The 17,089-nt window shown below is 40.5% G+C and overlaps 1 protein-coding gene across 9 annotated transcripts in view; it reads right to left on the bottom strand.

The window, feature by feature from the left end:
- GREB1L (GREB1 like retinoic acid receptor coactivator) overlaps window positions 1–17,089 on the bottom strand; it is a 211,239-nt gene that overhangs the window by 50,036 nt on the left and 144,114 nt on the right. For all 9 annotated transcript variants that reach the window (XM_070747610.1, XM_070747613.1, XM_070747615.1 and 6 more), the window contains 4 exons: window positions 16,598–16,783; window positions 5,887–6,213; window positions 1,635–1,763; window positions 204–338 (listed from right to left, as the gene is read on the bottom strand). In XM_070747610.1, coding sequence (XP_070603711.1) covers window positions 204–338; window positions 1,635–1,763; window positions 5,887–6,213; window positions 16,598–16,783 — 777 coding nt within the window. The remainder of the gene's footprint in view (window positions 1–203; window positions 339–1,634; window positions 1,764–5,886; window positions 6,214–16,597; window positions 16,784–17,089) is intronic.

The raw sequence follows: 17,089 nt of genomic DNA, 5'->3' as shown, positions 1-17,089 counted from the left end.
TAAAACAATAACCTAAATCTGTGCAGCTACAATACTAGTATTTTTAAGAAGCATGCTTAATATAACTTAGACTTTGACAGAAATTCAGACATGGCCATGGATTAAGATATTTTGCAGGCCAAGAGCTGTATATAAGTCTAGGTGCTATTGCTATATGCAGACTAGCATTTGACATAAATTATTTCTCATGAGATAATCCTTACCTAGTACTTGAGTGGAAACCATGGCAGCTGCTTCTTGAGATGATACACATTCATTAACGTCGCCACTGAATGGAATGACGACGTGATCTCCCCGTCGCTGTTGCATCATCTCCAATAACTTGTCCAATTCGTCACCTGGTAGAGAAGTTACTCATGGTATAAATATTTATATTTATAAATAAATTATCTCAGGGACCGCCTTCTGCTGCACGAATCCCAGCGACCAGTTAGGTCCCACAGAGTGGGTCTTCTCCGGGTCCCGTCAACTAAACAATGTCGCTTGGCGGGACCCAGGGGAAGAGCCTTCTTTGTGGTGGGCCCGGCCCTCTGGAACCAACTCCCCCCCAGAGATTAGAATTGCCCCCACCCTCCTTGCCTTTCGTAAGCTACTTAAAACCCACCTCTGCCATTAGGCATGGGGGAATTGAGATCCTCTTTCCCCCTAGGCCTTTACAATTCTATGCATGGTATATCTGTATGTATGTTTGGTTTTTATAATAATGGGTTTTTAATCGTTTTTAGTATTGGATTACTATTGTACACTGTTTTATTGTTGCTGTTAGCCGCCCCGAGTCTCCGGAGAGGGGCGGCATACAAATCCAATAAATAATAATAAAATAAATAATAATAATAATTTATTCATTTCATTAAATATTTTGTAAGAAATGGTGTGAAGTTATGTATTACTTTAAACATGACCCAGAGTCTCATTTATTCTTGGCTGTTTCATTACTTCAAGGTATGAATTCAGATGTGGAGAAGTATCCAAGTGGGTTTGCTTAGGAGGGTCGTGTCAGCACTTTAAAGCCAGGTGTTTTCATTAAAAGACCTGCAACTTTAAGGCAAGAATACCATTTGTGATGTGAGGTTTCACTCAGTCAACGTTGAAGCAATGTTTTGTTTTTATTACTGTCCTTTTGCCATGGTAATGATTGAGGGGCTTTAGGAGCTTCCTGCCAAAGTTAATTTCAAAGAGGATACTGTAGCCAGAATCATTAGGCTTTAGAATCAAAGGACTGAAAATAATAGTTGATTACCAGCGTTGTTTGAAAAGAAAACATAAAGTCTATTGCCTTCCAATTTCTTTCCTGCCTAGGCAAAACACACAAGTTTGGTAGAAAAGGTAATTAAATTAATAAAGTTTGTACCAAATGATTCATTTGTTTTAAACAGGAGGGGGAGCTCTTACAGCATAAGATAACATTAAGAGGAAATAAATTGATGCTTTTAAGAATTGAGGAAAACAAAATTATTTTCCTCCTGTTATCTCTTTTTCTTTACTTTTATACATGCACTCCTTTATAAAATTTGAAGACTTTCTGAACCAGTTTTATGGAACAAGATTACCTGAATCTTTTTAAATGACATGAACTTTTCTTTAATGGCCACATCATTAATTCAGAGCAATGGCAGACTGTAACATTCACTCACCTAAAGATGTGTTTTTGAAATGTGATGCTAGAAAACTAACTTTTCCTGTAATGAGCTCGTAACTTATCTCCTTTAAAAACTCACTGGTGGTGAGCATGCTCTCTGCCAGAGCTCTAGACTGGTATTGACCTATGGAAAAAGCGAGGGGGTGGGACAAGAGAAAAAAATATCAAGACTTTGTTTATGTGAATTTTACCTTCCTGTGTTTCTTTTAACACTCCCCAGAAAAGCCAAATAACCTTATGTTAATGAAGACTCCTGCATATCTTTTATTTATCCAATCATCCTGAAAATCTAAAACTTCTCATATATGCTTGTAATCTCTCATTATAAAACATTTTTTTTAAACTGCTCTTCCAGAAACCTATCAGTAGCTCACCTTCTAAAAAAGGAAACACAACATTAATACAAAGGATTTATTGATGGAAACTCTGCCTTCAGTCCCAACCAACCCAGATCTCACTCTAGCAGCTAGGTTTGTTGATTATAAATTCCCAACAACTCTGGACCATATACAGTGGGACCTCTACCTAAGAATGCCTCTACTTACGAACTTTTCTAGATAAGAACCGGGTGTTCAAGATTTTTTTGCCTCTTCTCCAGTGAAGGGCTACCAAAATTTTTACTACCACACTGTGGGTGTGGCTTATGCAGGACGCCCTGCACATTTTCTTTCAACATCTTTCAGTAAAATTGGGTGCTCTGGGGTGGAGCTCCATTTTTACTACCCCACTGTATTCCTTCCCATCTGGGAAGTAGCCCACCCCTGCTCTTCTCAAGAACCATTTTCCACTTATAAACCCGAGCCTCCGAAACTGTAACCAGAAAAGGCAGGGAGAAGCCTCCGTGGGGCCTCTCTAGGAATCTCCTGGGAGGAAACAGGGCCTCCACCCTTCCTGTGGTTTCCCCAATCGCATGCATTATTTGCTTTTACATTGATTCCTATGGGAAAAATTGCTTCTTCTTACAAACTTTTCTACTTAAGAACCTGGTCACAGAACGAATTAAGTTCGCAAATAGAGGTACCACTGTATATGGTTGAATTAAATTAAACTCCTATACGTATTCATGTGTGGTACTAATGTTTAAATCCTATATACATTCACATAGAAACAAGTTTTATTTAACTATTACATTATCCAAGATTTCAAGGAGGCATAAATTAGAAGCCTGTCCCTAATTTTATCCTCCCCAAAATACATCTTAAGGTAGGATGACACAGTATTACTGGTGCAAGGTCATCCAGTTGACTCAGCGGTTGAACAGGACTTGAATTTCCCTGGTCTAAGTCCAACAAATGAACCACACACTGGTATATTTGAGTAAACATCAGTAAGATTGTTAAACCATTTAATACTCTAAATCTGCAATAGTGGTTGAAACATACAAATCAGTCTCTTTCTGTCACCATATTTGGTTTCTAACCTTTATTAATAATAGCCAATTTGATCTTAAGGCACCAGACTAGAAATCAGGAGACTGTGAACTTTACTCCTATATTAGATATGAAAGCCAGCTGGGAGATGTTGGATCCAGCCATTCTTTCTCAGCCCAATTCACATCACAGCTTTCTTGTTATGGGAAAACAAGAGGAGGGAGGAACATTAGCTGGGGTGGGATGCAGTGGGATAGCGAAAATGGAGCTCCACCCCAGAGGAAATTACTGTTTTAGTAATACTAGCATAAAGGTCTCAGTAGCACCCAATTTGCACTGAAAGATGTTGAAGGAAAATGCAGGGCGCCCTGCATAAGCCATGCCCATAGAGTGGTAGTAAAAATTTTGGTAGCCCTTCACTGAATAGTAGGTATATTATTTTCACCTTATCTTGAGTTACTTTTTTAAAATAATAAAGGTGGAATACAAATGTCTAAATTTAAAAAAATAAACATAGATAAATGGTGCAAAAACTCTCACAGCTCTTTGGCTGCATTTAATGCCACTTGAGAAAGTCTAAATACAGTGGTACCATGTCTTACGAACGTCTCTTCTAACAAACTTTTCAAGATACGAACCCGGTGTTTAAGATTTTTTTGCCTCTTCTTCTGAACTATTTTCACCTTACGAGCACAAGCCACCGCTGCTGGGATGAAGGGGTTTCTTTTTTTTTTCTTTTTTGAAGAAAGAAAAGGGAGGGGTGGCTTGGAAACAGCGAAAGAGTTTCCATTAAGAAAGCAAGGAGAACTGGAGTGCTTACAGAGGTAATAAAAGGGTGTATTTTGAAGAAAAAAAGGGAGGGGCAGCTTGGAGAGAGCGAAAGAGTTTGCATTAAGAAAGCATGGAGAACTGGAGTGCTTGCAGAGGTAATGAAAGGGTGTATTTTGAAGAAAGAAAAGGGAGGGGCGCCCCCTTTCCTTTCTTCCTTCCCACTCACCCTTTCCCCTAGCCTTGCTTCTTCCACCCACCCCCTTTCGCTGCTCCTCCCTGCCCTCCGTTCGCCTCCCTTCTAAAGTTTGGGATTTTCTGAAGGATTTGCACGCATTATTCGCTTTTACATTGATTCCTATGGGAAACATTGTTTCGTCTTACAAACTTTTCACCTTAGGAACCTTGTCCTGGAACAAGGTATCACTGTATTTGTAAAACAAACATCAAAAACAGCAACAGATAAAAGTATAAAATTTTAACATAGACTATTCTGCAAGCTAGTTCCCATGCAGTAATTTAGTACATTGTGCAAGTCAGAGTGCAATCCACTTTCCTTCACATCAGAAATCAAATTATTTACCTGAGGAGTTAACATCTAGTATATTATTTTAGAATTAAAATGAAACCTTGCTCACTTGGGGGTGTATGTGTTATTATCTCTGGTTCTATTTATTACCAAAGAAATCTAGCGCATATTATTGCAGGAAAGAGGGCACTTCAACCATAACAAAGACTACCACTCTGGATATGAAATCAGTTGGGGCCTGGAAAGGCACAAGAATTAAAGGGCTGAATGCGCTGGAGAAATCAAGAAATCATTTACTCCCTCCATTCTCAAAAAGCACCAATGTTCTTCCTACCACCCATGAATGGTGGCAGGGTGGGGGAATAGAGAAACATGTTTCTGGAATGTTTCTGAAAATCTGATGTACCATTTTACATTTCTAAGAGAGTCAAGACAAACTTCTGTAGAACGTTTTTCATGGTTAAAGTTGATGGTATAACCCACATGCCAGGATACAGAATATTGCATGTTGTCTTGCAAATATTTAATGTCGTCTATTTATGATTTTTGTTTGGAGTTGATAGTATAAGCAGGTTATTTAAAAGTAGATTTCAGTCAGTAATCTATCTGTTTCTCTCTCTGACAGATCCAACAATAAAGCAGAAATCATATGTTTAAAGCAGTAGTGGATTCTAAAACCTGTTTCTACCGGTTTGTGCACATATCCTGGGTGGATGGCAGAGCCTTCCGGCACCACCGCTATGCAGAACTGGGCCAAACCGGGAAAAACCCACCACTGGTTTAAAGCATTCAAAGACACCAAATACAGTAATACCTCATCTTATGAACTCAATTGGTTCTGGGAGGAGGTTCGTAAGGCGAAACGTTCATAAGACGAAACAATGTTTCCCATAGGAAACAATGTAAAATCAATTAATGTGTGCAAGCAAAAAAACACACGCAAAAACGGTGCTCCGCTGGGCGCCGTCGCCCGGCTGTCACCTTTTGAAACAACCAGGCGCTTCTCAGCGTTCTTTCAAACGCCGAACCCAGAAGTTCGGCAAAAGTTGAGGTTCGGCGTTCGGGTTCGGGAGGACGCCGAGAAGCCCCACCGCCCAGCTGTCAGCTTTGCAAAAGAGCCGCGGAGCTGTCGGCCGGTTGGGAGGCTCAAACGGAGGTGTGGCTTTGACGTCACAAAGACGTCCTTCCTGGAGTCCACGTTTCGGCCGGCCAGGACGGACGTCTCCGTGACATCAAAGCTCCACCCATGGAATTCCCTATTGGGATTCCCCACCTCCGTTTGAGCCTCCCCACCGGCCAACAGCTCCGCGGCTCTTTTGCAAAGCTGACAGCCGGGCGGCAGGGATTCTTGACGTCCTCCCAAACCCAAATGCCGAACCCGAACTTCCGGTTCAGCGTTCGGGCAGCGGGTTCGTAAGGCGAAAAAAGTTCGTAAGAAGAGGGAAAAATTTTCCGAACCCCGGGTTCGTATCTCGGAAAGTTCGTATGACGAGGGGTTCGTATCACAAGGTACTACTATATTTGTATTGCATTTCAGTAAAATGTAGTTAAGATACTGTGTATATAAAAAAAATACCTACCTAAAACTATCACACAGAACTCACTTCCTCTAATCTTCGAGGTGCAGATAGCGACCACGTAATCTGGCATCCTCTGTTGGTGCTTCATTTCGGTCAGTGACCGCAGTGTTTCAGAAATGCCTTCTGCCAAGGAATTCTGAGTAACCACCACATGTACCATATCTTGGGAAACGCTAGCAATTAACTTAGCTAGCCATGGAAGTTGAGCTGGTGACAAGGAGATGCTCGGTGCATTCATTTGTAAGGACTGTTCCCTTGAAGTAAATTCCTGCATAGCTTTCAGCATGATCTGTTCAAATTCTTCCCTGAGAGGTATCTTATCCGGACCTGCAATACCATTAAATAGGGAATCAAAACATATCATAAGTACCTTTCCCATCAACCTAACTTGTTCTGTTACTAGGTCAGAAGTTAATATTAGATTTGTTACTGTATATTGTTTTATCATTGCTGTGAGCCGCCCCGAGTCTGCGGAGAGGGGCAGAATACAAATCTAATTAATAATAATAATAATAATAATAGTAGTAATAATAATAATAATAGTAGTAGTAATAATAATAATAATAGCAATAGCAATAACAATAACAACAACAACAACAATAATAGTAATTTTATCAAAATAATCCACTCAAAATAGAAAGTTTCCTCATTTAAAAACACCAGCATCTCACTGTGAATAGATTTAACCATTATCATAATAGGAAATTCAAAAAAATCAAAACTGTTTGGCAGAAATTATGATGCCAGCTACAGAATAAGATGTCAACAGGTTACTTGGTTTATCTCTTAAAATGGTCCCTCACTTTCTTCTTAGCAGCCATCTTTTTTGCAGTGGGCTACTGTTCCCACCTCAGTGGTATTCTAGAACTTGCACTCTATTGGATTGATAATGACTATCTACATAAATGCTTGGGAAACAACTGAAACAAAAGATGTTCTATAGCAATAGCATTTAGACTTATATACTGCTCCATAGTGCTTTTACAGCCCTCTCTAAGGGGTTTAAAGAATCAGCATATTGTCCCCAATAATCTGGGTCCTCATTTCACCCACCTCGGAAAGATGGAAGGCTGAGTCAACCTTGCGCCAGTGGTGAGATATGAACTGCTGCACTACAGCTAGTAGTTTTTTTCACAAAAATGAGGTGGGCAAAGGGTCTAAGGAGCCTGCAGAGAGCTCCTGGAGACTGAGGGAAGGTAAAATGCCTCATTTTTTATGAAAAAATGGGCAAAAACCCGGCCCACTTTTCACAAAAATGGGGGGCTTTTTCCCCCATCCTCCAGTTCCCAGGAGCTCTCTGCAGGTTCCCCAGACCCTTTGCCCATCCCATTTTTATGGAAAAATGGGGCCATTTTGCCACCTCCCCAGCTCCAAGACTCGCTGTAGGCTTCCCAGACCCTCTGTTCAAAAATGGGGTGCAGGGATGGGGGTTCAGGGCAGGAAAAATGGCTTATTCGTTGTATAAGACGCACCAACATTTCCACCCTCTTTTAGGGGGGATAAAGGTGTGTCTTATAATATGAAAAATACGGTACTTCCCAACCCATTTAGACTACATATAAAAGCAGTTCATAGAGGACTTAACCCTCATTTAAAAACATGACTTTTTACCCAGGTCTTCCCTTACAATAGTTAGGTGGACCCCTTTAAATTGTGGAGAATGTGGAAGAATGGTTTATTATTCCCTAGACATCCATTCTTTTATATACTATTGTTGTTTAGAAACATAGAAACATAGAAACATAGAAGTCTGACGGCAGAAAAAGGCCTCCTGGTCCATCTAGTCTGCCCTTATACTATTTTCTGTATTTTATCTTAGGATGGATATATGTTTATCCCAGGCATGTTTAAATTCAGTTACTGTGGATTTATCTACCACGTCTGCTGGAAGTTTGTTCCAAGGATCTACTACTCTTTCAGTAAAATAATATTTTCTCATGTTGCTTTTGATCTTTCCCCCAACTAACTTCAGATTGTGTCCCCTTGTTCTTGTGTTCACTTTCCTATTAAAAACACTTCCCTCCTGGACCTTATTTAACCCTTTAATATATTTAAATGTTTCGATCATTTCCCCCCTTTTCCTTCTGTCCTCCAGACTATACAGATTGAGTTCATGAAGTCTTTCCTTTTACGTTTTATGCTTAAGACCTTCCACCATTCTTGTAGCCCGTCTTTGCACCCATTCACTTTTGTCAATATCTTTTTGTAGGTGAGGTCTCCAGAACTGAACACAGTATTCCAAATGTGGTCTCACCAGCATTCTATATAGCGGGATCATAATCTCCCTCTTCCTGCTTGTTATACCTCTAGCTATGCAGCCAATCATCCTACTTGCTTTCCCTACCGCCTGACTGTTTACTGACATTGTTAAAGCAACTAGAGTTGGTTTGGAGTTAAGTGACAGAGAAATTAAATTAATTAAAATTAAACACTTGTAGACAATCTAGTTGAGGTGTGGTTTCCCCATTCCCAGGTCCTCTTATTCTAACATTAACTTGTTTAGAATTCTCTCATCTCTATATTTGATCTTATTTCCCAACTAATATGAAAAATATTAAACATCTTACAACAATTTTGTCTTTATTCATCTCTTGGAACATGGGAATATTCTTTATGGATAAAATGACATTACGCAGAAACAAAACTCCCATTTTATGCTATTTGTATCCTGCTATTATTATTTTTACAAATAACTGAAGGTGGTGAACATATCGAATATTTTCCTCACAAAAACAATCCTGTGAGTTGAGTTGAGACAGAAAGTCTCTCAGCTGTCTTTCAAGGCTAATACAATATTTTGCTTTTTGATCATTCTTCCGTCAAAGACTAATGACTTTTCTTTGTAACATGGTTGAACTAATATCTAGAAAACAAAATACTTTATCTCTGTCCCAATTTAGGTCTTCCAGCCCACAAATGTTTTGCTAATTTCCATCTCTCACCAGAGCACTTACAAATCTTAGTATTATAGCCTTTCCACAAGGTTATCAGAACATTTTATGCCTGATCCTATTCCATCAAGCTTGAAATATACAGTTTTTCTACATTTTCTCTAAGACTCATATTATTTATTCTATTCTGATCCTGAATAACAGAAAATCCAAATAATGTCTGTAACTTTTCCAGTATCAATATTTATTTATGGTAACAACTTCATATGCTATGCCAGAATTTTGGGCAACCTCCACAACTTGAGGAGACAATTCTTTAAGCTGTTCATTAACTTGTTCAAACATAACTGCCAAGTTTTGGCAGGTTGCATGAGCTAACCTAACCCCTTATATCTTCAGTTTTTATCTGGGCTCCTAAAATAGATTTCCCAATGGACAATTTGAAAGTTTCATCCTGAATGGTGCTCAATTTTCCTTATATAGTAATACCTCGTCTTACGAACTTAATTTGATGTCTTTGTGATGTCAAAGCTCCGCCCATGGAATTCCCTATTGGGATTCCCCACCTCCTTTCCAACCTCCCGACGGGCCCGACAGCTCCGCGGCTCTTTTGAAAAGCTAACAGCCGGGCGGCGAGGCTTCTCGGCGGCCTCCCGAACGCCGAACCCGGAAGTTCGGCAAAAGTTCGGGTTTGGCGTTCGGGTTTGGGAGGATGCCGAGAAGCCCCCCAGCTGTTTCAAAAACCGACAGCTGGGCGGCGGGGCTTCTCGGCGGCCACCCAAACCCGAACTTTTGCCAAACTTCCGGGTTCGGCGTTCGGGCGGCGGGTTCGTAAGACGGAAAAAGTTCGGAAGAAGAGGCAAAAAATTTCCGAACCCCGGGTTCGTATCTCGGATTGTTCGTATGACGAGGGGTTCGTATCACAAGGTACCACTGTATTTTTAAAACCATTCTCCCCCACCATGTCTTTTTTGATACTATAGTGGAGTGCTTTGGGATCAAACATGTAAGCCTAATTCCTCTTTTTTGAAATGAACTTTCTTTGACATACTAATCATGCCAGTTAGCCAGATATTTATAAAAAAATGAATAGTAAAAGTTATTAGAAAAGATGGTTGAGAAGAGATCGACGCATCATCTTTTCTGGTAGCCAGCAACATCCTCCTCCATTTTCTCACCCTTGGTTCTAATACTGAAAGAAACCTGAGCATACAGATTTATCCCACCAATGTTAGCATATGCTAAGTACAGCCCTGCTGTTTGGATATGTTCCATTATTACAGAAACTTGTTTTTTGTAATGGCATTAAAATGAGTATGGTTCTTATTTTGATCAGAGGTGTTCAGAAGTTAGCTTTTCCCCACTTTATCTCACCTAGCCAGTTGCATCAGGGGATAACGGTTCATGCAAGAAATAGCTAAAAGGTTGCCAAGGAAATATGTCCGCTATAAAATCAGTATATAAAATAGTAACTGAATATTGATTGACACAGAGGAATCAAAGGATAACTTTTGCTCTCAGATTTGGATCTGTGCTCAATCAGATCAATACCCTAGCATAGATATTGGAATCAAAACACATTCCTCAGAAATGGAATTACCATATTTTTTCAGGCTAGAAGACGCACCGGTGTATAAGATGCACCAAGATTTCAAAGAGGTAAGTAAGAAAAACATTTTTTTGTCCTTCCTTGCCCCCAGGAGCACTCTGCAAGCCTCCCAAACTCTGTGCATACCATTTTTCAAAAAAATGGGCCCATTTATACACAAAAACAGGGGTGGTTTTGCCTTCCCCCAGTCCCCAGGAGCACTCTGCAGGCCTTCGAAACCCTCTGTACACCCTGTTTTTCATCCGTTTTTGCAAAAAATGAGGCACACAGAGGGTTTGGGAAGCCCGCAAAGTGCTCCTGGGGACTGGGGGAAGGCAACCAGCCATGTTTTTGAAAACAAATGACCTGTTTTTTGCCCATTTTTCCACAAAAACACGGGTGTTTTTGCCTTCCCTCAGCCCCCAGAAGCACTCTGCAGGTCTCCCAAATCCTCTGCTCACCCCATTTTTGCAAAAACGGGCCCATTTTTCACATAAATGGGATGTGTGGGGGGGGCTTCAGGAGGCAAAAAATTGTTGTATTTGGTGTACCTAAGAACGCCTCTACTTACGAACTTTTCTAGATAATAACCGGGTGTTCGAGATTTTTTTGCTTCTTCTCAAGAACCATTTTCCACTTACAAATCCGAGCCCCCAAAACTGTAACTGGAAAAGGCAGGAAGAAGCCTCCATGGGCCTCTCTAGGAATCTCCTGAGAGAAAACAGGGCCGGGAAAGGCAGGGAGAAGCCTCCATGGGGCTTCTCTAAGAATCGCTTGGGAGGAAACAGGGCCTCCATCCACCCTGTGGTTTCCCAAATTGCACGCATTATTTGCTTTTACATTGATTGCTTCTTCTTACAAACTTTTCTACTTAAGAACCTGGTAACGGAAAGAATTAAGTTCGTAAGTGTTGTGATTCCGTCTGAGGCCCCTCAGGGAACGGCTGATCCTCTGCCGGCTTCCTGCTCAGAGGGGGAGGATGAGGAACAGGAGGTTCAGGCAGACGGGGAGGAGGAATCTCAGGCTGAGGGAGAGGGAGGACAGCCAGAGTCCCCAGAAGGGGAGCTCTCCCCAGCAAGCAGCCTGGATTCCTTAGATGAAAATACACAAGCAATCATCGATCTCCGGCAGAGAAGAGCAACACAAGGAACGGGACAATTAGCCAGGTACTTTCAGCACTAAAGAGGCAACAGCTGGGTTTGGGTGTGGTGATCTCTGGAAAGGCTGAAAAGGCAGACCCACCCTTCCTGGCTTGTGGAGTATTATCTTTGGGAGTCCTGGGACCTGGCTGTGATCTTTGGCGTCTTGGAATTCTGGTTTGTGACTTTGAATACTGAAACCTTGGGGGGAAAAGGCGTGGGTCTTATTCTCTACAGTGGTGGGTGTGCCAGCAAGAAGTCTGCTGTATTGTCTGGCCGTCAGGACTCTGCTGTGAAGCCTCATAGCCTGCCTGTTGGGAAGAACAGGTTTTTCTCTGTGTTTATTTTTCAAACTATAAAGTGCTTTTGCTTTTACCAGCGTGTCTGGCTGCTTTTTCCAGTTGGTGTTGAAGTCTGGGGGCACCCAGACAGAACAGTAAGTAGAGGTACCACTGTATAAGACGCACTGACATTTCCACTCTCTTTTAGGGGGGAGAAAGGGGCATATTATACTCCGAAAAACATGGTATATTTCTCAGCGATGTTCATTTCTATTTCTTGGCCAAGGGAATCAGCATTGTCTGAAGATAGTTTCTGTGTTCATATGGCCAGCATGGCTATACTCCAAAAATAAACAGAATGCTGTTAGCTTGCCGCTGAAGTGGTCCCTATGCATTAAAACTGCTAAGTGGGCAGAAGCTGGGGCAGGAACATGAGCTTACCCTGTTGGGTGGTGCTTAGGTCTTGAACTTAGACTGTTAGTTGTCTAGCTCAACGTTTCTCAACCGGTGTGCCGCGGCACACTAGTGTGCCGCGAGACACGGTCAGGTGTGCCGCGAAGCTCCTAGGGAAGCTCCAGCTGGGCGGGGCGCTGCCGGTGCCAGTGCCTCCGACCTGGAGGTCCCACTCGCAGCTGTCCCCCGGCTCCTGCCCGATGCCGCGGTTTCTGGCGCTCTCCTGCTGGGCCCCAAAGAAGGAAGGCGGGAAAAATGAGAGCTTCATTCTTCGCGCCTCCTTTTTCCTGCCTTCCTTCTTTGGGGCCCAGCAGGAGAGTGCCAGAAACCGCGGCATCGGGCAGGAGCCGGGGGACAGCTGCGAGTGGGACCTCCAGGTCGGAGGCACCGGCAGCGCCCCGCCCAGCTGGAGCTTCCCTGGCATCGGCGGCAAGTGTCCTTTGGGGCCCGGCGGGAGGGCACTGGCGGTGGGAGCGGGAGGGTGCCGGCTGCAGCGGCCCCAGGCAGTCGCGGGGAGATGGCGGTGGCGAGAGGGAGCTCCAGGGTGGAGGCACTGATGGTGGCGGTTGGACGTGCTGCTGGACGCCGTACATGCTGGCGCTGCGGGGCTGGCATATACGGCGTCCAGCAGCACGTCCAGCTGCCGCCGTAAGGGCTCCCGCTCGCAGTCAGCCGAGAGAGAGAGAGAGAAAGAAAGAGACAGAGAAAAAGAGACAGAGAGAGAGAAAGAGAGACATAGCAAGAGGCAGAGAGAGAGAGAGAAAGAGACAGAGAGAGAGAGAGAGATAGCAAGAGACAGAGAAAGAGAGAAAGGTAGGCAGAGAGAGAGAGAGAGAGAGAAAGAGAGACATAGCAAGAGAGAGAGAAAGAGAGAGAGAGAAAGAGAGATAGAGAAAGAAAGAGAGATAGCAAGAGAGGCAGAGAGAGAGAAAGAAAGAGACATATAGCAAGAGACAGTGAAAGAGAGAGAGAGAGCAAGAAAGAGAAAAAAGCAAGAAAGAGATAGCAAGAGATACAGAGAGAGAGAGAGAGAGAGCAAGGGAGAGAGAAAGACATAAAGGAAGGGAAGGAGAGAGAGAGAAAGAGAGCAAAAAAGAGAGGAAGAAAGAAAGAGGGATGGAGAGAGAGAAAGAAGGGAAGGAAGGAAGAGAGAGAAAGAGGGAGAAATAGAGTGAAAGGCAGGAAGAGAGAGATTTTTTTTGTCCAAACTTTTCTTTAGCGCCCTCCCCCCCTCGTTCAATGTTCCCCAGGATTTTGAAAACATGAATAATGTGCCGCGGCTCAAAAAAGGTTGGGAAACAGTGGTCTAGCTGACAAACTCAGCATTTTTAACTACTGAACCATTCTGCCTCAGCCCAGAAAGCGAAAGTACACACTACAAAATTTTGTTTTTTTGTTTCCTGTGAAACTTCGATTGCACATTTACAAGTACAGTAATTACCTGCTCAAAACTATGAACACTGAATTTTGCTACACATCAGATTTTATAATATCTACCAGCTAATATGAAAGAAAAAGTTCATACCAAATCAGATGTGCAGCAAAATTCAGTGTTTGTGGTTTTGAGCTGCTAATTACTGTACTTGTAATATGCAAAGTTTACAAGTACAGCAATTACTTCACAGGGAACAAAAGTGTTAGTGTGCATTTTGCAAAAAATGAAGCAACATGCAATGTATATAAACACATGGAGAGATGTGTGTACTTTTGACATTACTTTTACTAAAAAAACCCACCCTCAAAAACACATAATCCAACTCTTTAATCTTCATTTTCCACATTTGTTACATGCCACTGAAAAAATTCTCCTGAGTTGTTTCCTGTGGTGTTTAGTCTAAATTTGGGGAAACATTTAGTTATTTAGGGACAGAAGGAGTGACCATTGTCAGTTACCAGGAATACAAAGTCCTGTTATTGGCACTTTCCAATATTTTTCCCTAGAAAAGTAGCCAGCATGTACAATATCCGATCAAATATTTACCTATGTATTATATGTTTATGCTTTTAAAAATAACATACACATACATAAATGCAGATGATACAGTACTATATAAATTTGTCTTCCCACAGTGTGGTTAACATACTGTTAGATTTCAGTAATTTTTAATTCAGTTGGGGTTAGAATCACATCTTATATATTTTTTAATCCATCCCAGTTTTCAACACTGCTTCTTTGATTTTACACCTTTTCCCAAATAATAATAATAATAATAATAATAATAATAATAATAATAATAATAATTATTATTATTATTATTATTATTATTATTAATAATTAGATTTGTATGCCGCCCCTCTCCGAAGACTCCAAATACAGATTCCTGAAGCAAAACTCCGGGAATACCCAGTAAAATACTGAGAAAACAAATTAAAAAATACTTGAATCTTCTGAAAACTGAATGACGGTTGAATTGTGCAATTTTACAAGAAAATAGATACAAAAAGCATTAAAAATATTGTATTTGCTTTAAATAATGATCCTTATAGAGAAGTGTGTGGTTATTTAAAAAATTTAATTACCCAATTTACTCATTCAGATCAAATGTATTTGAAGCACTTCAAGAACTTCATAAATTATTATTACATTTTCCCAGGGGAGAAACTCTTGTAAAATATTTATGAAAATTCTTGGCTAAAAAAGTACCCACGTATATTTCTGCGTAAAATGTGCTTAAAAGCCAGATAATTTGTGTGCATGCGGTCATGTGCACTGCTGTCTGCTGATGATTTCCTAATACAGTTCAAGGGCATTTCAAGTATCAACCATCAACCATTAATGCTTTTACAAATACAGATTAGCCATATTGTGGAGGGAATCTACTCATCAAGGAACCCTGGTGCCATTCCAAGGATGAGTCAGACTAATTTGTAACTAGAAAGCAAGCCATATTGGGTTCTTATATTCAGTTATATTTTATAATATTATATAAATATTATATACATTTTGAGTTGCAAAATTTGAAAAAGGTAGAAAATTATTCTGAAACATATTTATTTGATTAAGTCCTTTCTATTTTCTTAATGGGAATTATATGCAATATTCTTTGTATAGAGACAGCCCTACTTGCTTATACTTGCAGGGTAGAATTTATCCATTAGCAGTTCATGCATAGAAGCCTTTCTCAATGAAAGCAAGTGGTTATAATTTAAAGTTGCCCCAAAGGAAATCAGAATTTTTTAAATTGAAAAAAAAAGATAATAGAAACATAGAAATATAGAAGACGACCTCATGGTCCAACTAGTCTGCCCTTATACTATTTCCTGTATTTTATCTTACAATGGATATATGTTTATCCCAGGCATGTTTTATCTTACAATGGATATATGTTTATCCCAATTCAGTTACTGTGGATTTACCAACCACGTCTGCTGGAAGTTTGTTCCAAGGATCCACTACTCTTTCAGTGAAATAATATTTTCTCACGTTGCTTTTGATCTTTCCCCCAACTAACTTCAGATTGTGTCCCCTTGTTCTTGTGTTCACTTTCCTATTAAAAACACTTCCCTCCTGAACCTTATTTAACCCTTTAACATATTTAAATGTTTCGATCATGTCCCCCCTTTTACTTCTGTCCTCCAGACTATACAGATTGAGTTCATTAAGTCTTTCCTGATACGTTTTATGCTTAAGACCTTCCACCATTCTTGTAGCCTGTCTTTGGACCCGTTCAATTTTGTCAATATCTTTTTGTAGATGAGGTCTCCAGAACTGAACACAGTATTCCAAATGTGGTCTCACCAGCGCTCTATATAAGGGGATCACAATCTCCCTCTTCCTGCTTGTTATACCTCTAGCTATGCAGCCAAGCATCCTACTTGCTTTTCCTACTGCCCGACCACACTGCTCACCCATTTTGAGACTGTCAGAAATCACTACCCCTAAATCCTTCTCTTCTGAAGTTTTTGCTAACACAGAACTGTCAATGCAATACTCAGATTGAGGATTCCTTTTCCCCAAGTGCATTATTTTACATTTGGAAACATTAAACTGCAGTTTCTATTGCTTTGACCATTTATCTAGTAAAGCTAAATCATTTACCATATTACAGACCCCTCCAGGAATATCAACCCTATTGCACACTTTAGAGTCATCGGCAAATAGGCAAACCTTCCCCTATGTCACTCACAAACATATTAAAAAGAATAGGTCCCAGAACAGACCCTTGTGGCACACCGCTTGTAAATAATATTTCTAGAATAAGGGGAAAATAACTTCTGTCATAATTTTTGTGACAGTCTCACAAAAATTGAACACAGAAGTTCAATCTCTTATTACAAAAAATAAAGTTTATTAAATGCTGATTTGTAGGTGATAGTATTTATGTGTTAAAAAAGGCAATATCTATTTTAATGTCTTACCTAGCCAGACAAGATACTGTATTGTTAAAATAATCATGTTCTCCACACTTAGTAACTGATTACCAGTCAAACCAAAAAGATCCAAATCTTTGTTTTCCAGCTGAGGAATCTTGTAGGAATTGATTAACAATGGACTTACTACAATGTCTCCAACATTCCCATAGAAATAAGGTAAAGTGCCATAACCTTTAAAAAACAAAAAGACAAGTTCAAATTACTGCAGGATTGCTTTCCAATTTTTAAAAAATAAAATAAAAATTATTGTTAAGCAAGTAATGAAAGTACATTTTCCTACAAAAATATTTAAAATTATTTTTAGATGGAATATAAAGACTATTACAGACCATTACTAAAAAATGATAATGATGATTAATGATAATTAATAATTTGGACCAGCTACTCCATTGCTAAGCAACATAAAGTGCAATATCATGTAAAAAGAACAAGTTATGATGGAATAGAATAACAGAATGGAATAACAGAGTTGGAAGG

This window comes from Erythrolamprus reginae, chromosome 3 (genome assembly GCF_031021105.1).
Source record: "Erythrolamprus reginae isolate rEryReg1 chromosome 3, rEryReg1.hap1, whole genome shotgun sequence".
In the NCBI taxonomy this organism is placed as follows: domain Eukaryota; kingdom Metazoa; phylum Chordata; class Lepidosauria; order Squamata; family Dipsadidae; genus Erythrolamprus; species Erythrolamprus reginae.
The sequence above is the reverse complement of the archived record's forward strand: the minus strand, read 5'-3'. Positions and strand labels throughout refer to the sequence as shown.